The sequence below is a fragment of the Prionailurus viverrinus genome, chromosome E1 (assembly GCF_022837055.1).
Source record: "Prionailurus viverrinus isolate Anna chromosome E1, UM_Priviv_1.0, whole genome shotgun sequence".
NCBI classification, from domain to species: Eukaryota; Metazoa; Chordata; class Mammalia; order Carnivora; family Felidae; genus Prionailurus; species Prionailurus viverrinus.
In genome coordinates, this window is record NC_062574.1 from 48,042,928 (window position 1) to 48,050,633 (window position 7,706).

The window sequence follows — 7,706 nt, forward strand, 5'->3', positions numbered from 1 at the left end:
TGAACTGCCCTCAAGAGGAAGAAGGGGACTGTATTAACCTGTTCCTGATGGCTGCCATTACAAACTACCCCACAACTTAGTGGCTTCAGAGAGCACAGATTTCTTATCGTACAGGTCGGAAGGGCAGAATTCCAAAGCTAGTTTCACTGGGCTGGGGTCAAGGTGACTGGCAGGTGCTGACTGTGCAGGCTCTCGCCTTCTCCAGCTTCTTAGACTTGCTGGCATTCCTTGGCTTGTGCCTGCATGGCTCCAATCTCTGCTTCTGTGGCCACATTTCCTTCCCCTCCTTGGTAGTAGAATCTTCTGCCTCCCTCTCATCAGGACCTTTGTGATCACACCACTGGGCCCACCCAGATGATCCAGAATAAGCCCCCATCTCAAAATCCTTAACTGCTTCACATCCACCAGGTCCCTTTTCCCACGTAAATCAATGCTATTCAGCTTGCCACAGTGCCTAAAACTAAAGCTACAGTTTGCAATCCTGGAAAAATGGATATAATCCTGGAAAAATGGTGGGGGGATGGAATGGGGTTTTCGAAAAGTTGGTCGTTTTGGTTTTGGGGGCGCCTGGGTGGCTCAGTTGGTTGGGCAACTAACTTCGGCTCAGGTCATGATCTCGCGGTTTGTGAGTTCGAGCCCCACGTCGGGCTCTGTGCTGACAGCTCAGAGCCTGGAGCCTGCTTCAGATTCTGTGCCTCCCCCTCTCTCTCTGCCCCTCCCCTGCTCTCACGCTCTGTGTCAATAATAAATAAACGTTAAAAAAATCATTAAAAAAAAGAGAAAAGTTGGTCGTTTTTGTTACTGGCATCAGATGAGACCCACATCATAGCTGAGGATCACGGGAATTGAAAATAACGGGTGCCAGGCCTGACCTCCTGACATGAACCGTGCTTCAGACTCCTCTCCTAGATCTCTAAACAACAAACTGTAACTACTCACCCCCCCCTCCAGCTGGGAAAATCTAGAAAACAGCCATCTGTTTGCTCTGTCCCTTACAGCCTGCGCCAAGTTCAAGGATCTTGGAGGCAGAGATGCCAGGTGCTCTATGTTAAGACCACTTATCAACTCTCGCCTTCCAAGATAGTCAATACCATAGGACTTTCCTACCAAAGTGTATCTCGTGCCGGCTCTCCTCACTTCAGCAAGCCTAAGGTGGTGTCGTTTATGATGGACCATCAATTTACATACTGGTAGAAAAAGGAAAATGCTGCCAATCAATTACAAAATACCAGCAACTCAAAGACACAAGCTGATTTCAGAGACGCTAAAATGTGAAGGGGCAGGGGGATGTACATCTTGGAATCAATGGGTCTATTTTGAGTCAAAATACATTTCTTTTAAGCCCCTCCTTCCCTGTTAGCCTGTTAGGTTGTGATCTGAACGAGGAGGATGGAAGATGAACTCGTCTCTACACGGGATTCATCTAGCGCTCCCTCCTGGACTGGGGATTTCAGTCCTTCCTGTCTTAAATGAGATCCGCACCCCCAATCCACAGAACCTACCTACTATGTCCATGACGCCGAGACATTACGACATTTGAATTCCAGTTTCCCCGGGGATGTGCCATTTTGCCCAGGTAGATGAGAGCAGGGTCAGTCTTGTGAAGCCCTTCCTCACGATCGCTCCACTGTTCTTTGGGTCCTGAAGCAGAAGATATCTAAATGCTGATCACAACTTCACAGTTGTACTGGAATACAAGTTTTAATTTTTGCTTTCTACTCTGTTTAGAGGCCACAACGCTTTGAAGAGAAAATGCCCTTTATCTCGGACATGCTATTTCTGCAAGAGAACGTCTGTGCTCAAGGTCCGTGGGCCTGGTAAAATGGTTGCTGAAAAATTCTTCCATTGTTAAATGCCCGTCACAAAGAGATCTAGCTGGAAATTCAGATTCAACACTGTGATGACAGGAAAGTGAGGAAGCTTTTTCCTCCCTTAACGAAAGTTTTGATTGGTGGGCTAGGGTAGGCTCTTCTTGGTTCTGACCCCTAATAGTAGGACAGGAGGAGGGAAGAAGGAGATGCAGCAGAAGCAACATCATCATTCTTGGGTATATGTGAGAATTAAGGCCACCCACCCAATCAAAGGAGGGAGGCAGAGACTCTGAGCACAGTGAGGCGAGGTGTTGATCACCAAACCTTAATCAACGTCCTTGCAAGAGTGGGCATCTGACCGACGGGCACACTCCGGGCAGTTACAGCAGACAATTTACCTCCTAGCACGCAAGTCCCTCCCCTGGTTCCTCATTGGCTGAGTGCTACAGAGGTAAGTCCCTCCCCTGATTCCTCACTGGCTGAGTACTATGGAAGTTACAGCCTTACCCGGAAGTCGCCTATGCCCATGTAAGGCAAAAAGTAGTCTGACCGGAACAAATGTACATTCTTTGAGGTGACGCAGAGACTTCAGTTTTTTGGCGCATGCTCATTGCAAAGCCCACAAAAATAAGGCCTCAAAGAGACGGGAAGGGGGGGTGGGGAGAACCAGGAAGCGACGTGTCTAAAGGTTTGGGACTCCATTATGGCTGGGGGGCGGGGGTTCATACATGTTCCAATAGATTGTAAACCTACTGTTAGCACAGCTTTTATCTGGTATTTCTGAAAACAAATCATCTCCCTTACTTCTTACGGTATGCAAAGTTGTAAAGAACACCCTGTTGCCCATCAGAATACGCCTTTGGCTGGCACTGGGCTGTGTCCCCACGTATATTCAACTCCTGGGACGGGCACCTTCCTCCTCAGTTCTGAGCTCCCATAACTGTTGCTGCTACGTGTGTGCTTGCAGCCTTCCTCCTCCAGATCAAAACACAACTCCTTTCCCATGTCTGGCGTTCCAGATATGATATTGACTCCTCTGTGCTGATCACCCCTGTACTCACCATCCCAGTGTGTCCTGACCCCCTACTTAGGATACAGGCAGATGCTGTGCCTCGGCAACGCCTCAGAGCTACTGCCCATCGGCCAAAACACATAGTTGATCTTAACGATGCTGAGTTTTGGGGCGCCTGGGTAGCTCAGTCAGTTAAGCATCCAACTCTTGATTTTGGCTCAGGTCATGATCTCGCAGCTCATGGGTTTAAGCCCTGCATCGGACTCTGCGCTGATAGCATGGAGGCTGCTTGGGATTCTTTCTCCCTCTCTGCTTGCTCTCTCTTTAAAAAAGCTTAAAAAAAAAAAAAAACGCTGATTTTTGAAATCCTAATTTCATAAAGGGTCCCACCAACAGTGCAAGAAAGATGGGACTCCGGCATGTCTGTCGTGTTTTCTCAGCCTGACACAGGGACGCTCTCCACGCGTTCATTTTGGTCTGTGCGGCAGGTGGACTCGTCATTACCAGAACTTGTTCTCTTGCGTTCGCAAAGATGTTTTCATGTTTATAATTTATCCTCATTTGCTCCTGGGGTTGTTCACAATTACGAGCAACTGTCAAAACACACACACTTTCTTACCTCCGAAGAAGCGAAAATGTCTAAAGGAGCTTATATTGTGCTTAGTTATAGGTCTGGCAGGTGTCTCCTATGGCACCTTGAAAAAATGCGTAGTTCACTTAAAACAGGATACTGGTACGTGCACAAAACCTTTGGCTTAAAACACACACACACACACACACACACACACACACACACACACACAGCAAAAGCAGAGGCAACCTTTTTCTAGGCCATTCCTTTCGTTTGCAGGGTCCTCTTCCAACTCCTCTGAAGATGCACCCCCATTCAAAAAGCACCCACATAAGAGTGAACGTACCCCAGATGGCCACTTGGTGGCGCCAAAAGGTCCATTGTCTCCCTGGTTTGTGTGAGTAGTGGGGTGCGGGGAGAGGGTGGTCCTTTCTGAGTAATCCAGAGGCACAAAGCCAGGAGAAGGGGAATGTCCAGACCAAAAGGGCAACTGATCCTCGTCCTTGAGGGCCATTTGAGAATACCCATTTTATTCAGGTGGAGACAGGGTGGGGATCTAAAAACGATTTGGTTATCCTGTGCACTGCCTTAGGATGGGCAGACGATTGCATGCACCCATGTGTCAAAGTCATCAGCACAGGGCCCCCTAAAGATGTTTTATTTCCAAGGTTGGTCATCTTTGTCCACTAAGAGTGAAGGGACTCGGGCATCTCAGAACAGACTGTAAAGGAACTTTGAAAGCTACAAAAGCAAATCAAAACTATACTCAGGTACCATTTTCCATCCAACTGGGGAAAAAACGGGTACTGGAAGACAGGGCTGGTGGGAACTCAAGAAACAAGTTCTCTCCCACATTGTTGGTGGGGGGTTAAACTGGAAGCATTTCCGCGGAGGGCTGTTTGGCAAAAATTAGCCAAATCACAAACCCACATTCCATTTCTGGGAATCTGCCTAGAGGGTATGTTTGCATGTGTGAAGGTCACATTGGAGCGTGGTTTGTTACAAGATAGGAAAAAAACCACATAAAACACCCATAATAGGAAACACGAAATTATGAACATCCACGTAACGGAATATTGTGCAGTAGTAAAAAGGGAGAGAGGTTCAGGGGAGCCCCACCCGAGACCACGGCCCAGGTCCGTCCCCCCCCCCCCGCCCCAATTTGTTCACCGCTTGTGAGGCCCTCCAGCCATCAGTAATTGCTTGCTCTAGCTCCTCCCAGGTGACCATGGTGACTTCTTCTCCAACAGGCATCAAACTCAACTTCCGGCCCACTAGATCCTGACAGTAATCGACAACAAGAAGACAGACAGACAGACACACACCCCTAGTTTAGTCCCTGAAAGCTTCAGGAACAGAACTGAGCTAACAGAACCCTAGCCCTAGCCCTGAGGACAAGTCACTGTCCTTCATGTGACCAGTGAGTCTTGGGCAGCCAGTTTCCTGTCCCATGAGGGCTCCTTGTGGGACACCCGGACAGGGATGGGAAGGATTTCCCCTCAATCCAGGGGCGGTGCCCAGAGGGCAGAGGGCATCATCGAACCCCAGAGGGACACAGACCTCTGGGGTGGGAGTCTAGACATCTTCCCCTGCTGCCTCCTTGAGGGCCCTTTGTCACAGAGCTTGCCCACATTACCAGGAATTTGTCCCGTTCTCTGATTATCTTCTCTAGTTCATCCATCCGTTGGAAGGCTTTCTGGAAGAAGAGTTCAGAGACTGAGGATCAAAACAGCTCCTCCTGTACCCCCCACCCCACGCACACACAAGGGAGAAGAAGAAAGGAGGTGTGCTGATCTAGGAGGGGAGGAGGGTAGAGGTAGGGCTGGTTAAGTCAAGGCCCTTCTTTTCCTTTCCAGCCAACTAGAGGAAGGGAAGTGTGTGTGTGGGGGGGGGGGGGGGGGACACTGGAGGGGGGACTGGGGGACAGCGGGTCAAGAGCAAATGCTAGCACAGGAATGGAGCCTTGGGTCCCGGGATTCATTTCATCCTACCCACCAAGGAAACATCCCAGCTCTGCTGACTGAGGCTGATTAAGCCTCTCAAGGACAAAAATTATCAGGCACTTCCAGGGTGTCTGAACGTCTGTGTGGTTGAAAGAGAAAAGCACCCCAAAAGAGCCAAGACAAATTGCTAAAACTTAAGTTGCTCCATATGACTTCCGCAAACCTCCAGAATGTAGGAATCTCAAGGTAAAACAAGCCTTTAGTCTAAAAACAAAAACAAAAAACACAATACCCTACCCCCAACCCCCAACACTACATTTCAAAAAGAAAAGCTTCCCAGAGTGAAAATGAGTCCCGCTGGGCGCTCAAGGCCTGGGACCCTAGGTAGAATGTGGTCACTGGCTCCCACCGTCTTCTTTGAGCTGTTCTGCGCACCGCACCCCCCCCCCCCAGCCTCGGCGGGAGAGGGGGAGGGGGGTGCTTCTTCCTAATTGCCCCTCCTCCTCCTTCCAGCTCCGAGCCCCTGGGTGGCCTCCTGAGGGCCTGAAATAAGAGCACTGCCTCGTGCTTCCGGTCCCTACAGTGCGTCTGAAAGTTCCACTTCCTTCTCCAAGGAAACCGAGACCGAAGTGCAGGAGCCGATGCCCGCGGCTGCTGTGTGACCACGGCGCTCTCTCCATCTCGGGCCCTCCTCTAGGACGGAGATTGGGCTTTCACCCACCATCTTACTTTATTCTTGTTTAAAGGAAATTGGCTCAAAGAATATTCTGAGAGGTTGTCAGCTCCCCGCCCCCCCCCCCCCCCCATGCCCCACACTGGGCCCGCTCAGGATCCTTAGGTGTCTGAGAACTGGTGGTGGAGCGGCGAGGAAAAGCGCCACGTGGGAAGGGGCGACTCATCCGCGAGGTGGGGGTCCCCACCTCCCTCACCAGGGGACCTCACCTCGGAATGCTCCTGCGCCTTCTCCTTGGCTTCTTTCAAGGCTTTCACATCTTCTGCGACATCATGCAGCAGCACCGTGGCCTGCGAGGTCGAGAAGGGCCGCTCGGTGGTCTGGCGCCCCCACCGCGCCTCGCTGCTGGGGACCCCTCCGCTTGGGGAGAGGCCTGTTGGCCACCCGCGCTCACCTTGGTGACGCTGGCCCGCTCGCCGTCCTGCTCGCCGTCCTTCCCGATTTTCAGCGACCCTCTTCGAGCCCTGTCCGGCAGCAGCACGGCCATCTCCTCCTCCAGCCAGTCCTGGGAGTCCACGGGCGGCCGGCCCACGGGATAAGGAAGGTGCTGCACGTGGCTCATGATGCCCTGCACCTGGCTTGTGACGGCCTTGAGCTGCTTGCTGAGGTCCTTCACCTGGCTCTCCAGCGCCGGCGGCCTGGCCGAGCTGCCGCGCGGCTTCTCTTTGGGCACAGCCAGCTGCGGGGCGCTGAGCACGGTCCGCGGGAGCTCCGAGGAGCGACTCGACTCGGGCGACGGCGACTGGAAGTTGATGCGCACCTCCTGCAGGTTGAGGCTCCGGAGCATGGCCACGATGAGCGTGTGCAGGGCCGTGAAGTTGACGGCGCCCACCTCCGGGGTGCCGATGGCCAGGTCGGCCAGCTCCCGGAGGGAGACCGTGGCGGTCGCCGTCGCGGGCGGCATCGTGCGCCTTCTCAGCGGGGGTCCGCGCCCGCCACGTCCCCCTCACTGCCCGCCGCGCCCCTGGCGCTCCCCGGAGCACGAGTCACCGTCTGCAGCGCTCGGAAGACCGAGAGGAAGGGCCCGGCCGCCAGGCTTCCCACTCTTTGCTCCCAGGGACGGGCGCCCGTCTCCCCGACGGGGTCCGGACGCCACCCGCCCTCCGCAGTCCGGTCTCTGCTCTCCCGTCTCCCAGCTCCCCGAGCTCGAGCCCTGGGCCGCCCTCCCCTCTAGCAGGGTCGCGGCCGGTGGACGTTTGGAACGGGAGGGACCGCCCCGTTCGCTGTCCGGTTGTGCACGCACGCACGCCGCGCACGCAGGGTTCTGCCAATGAACAGGCCCCGCCGAGCGCCTTGCGGGACCTCCCCGTACACGAAGCCACCCGCAAACTCGCAAGGGGAGCCCATTCTAGTGGGGTCCGGGGAAGCCTTGGTCATATCCCCAGCACACCACTAACTGTTATCAGTGAATGCTCCTAAAGGGGCTTCGGGGCTGTGCCAAGGCATCGCTATCGGGAGCACAGCATTTGGGGGAGGGGGAGGCCTCCTAAGGCTCACCTAGATTCGAGCCGTCCCTTAACCGCCCCATTCGTTCACTCAGCCACTGGGAACAAAGATTTAAGGGACACCATGTGTGTCCTTAGCTTGTTCCATTATTCAGGGCAGTGGCACATGTCTCAGGGGTGCAGTCCTGAGA

General features: G+C 53.3%; 1 protein-coding gene across 1 annotated transcript in view; it reads right to left on the bottom strand.

Moving 5' to 3' along the window:
* The window catches only part of QRICH2 (glutamine rich 2), a 32,715-nt gene extending 25,449 nt beyond the window's left edge, over positions 1 to 7,266 (bottom strand). Inside the window, exons 1-4 of the mRNA XM_047831803.1 lie at positions 6,465 to 7,266; positions 6,280 to 6,360; positions 5,031 to 5,090; positions 4,565 to 4,675 (exon numbers count right to left, since the gene is read on the bottom strand). Of these exons, the coding sequence (XP_047687759.1) occupies positions 4,565 to 4,675; positions 5,031 to 5,090; positions 6,280 to 6,360; positions 6,465 to 6,974 (762 nt within the window). The 5' untranslated portion in view covers positions 6,975 to 7,266. The remainder of the gene's footprint in view (positions 1 to 4,564; positions 4,676 to 5,030; positions 5,091 to 6,279; positions 6,361 to 6,464) is intronic.
* Between the last annotated feature and the right edge of the window lie 440 nt (positions 7,267 to 7,706).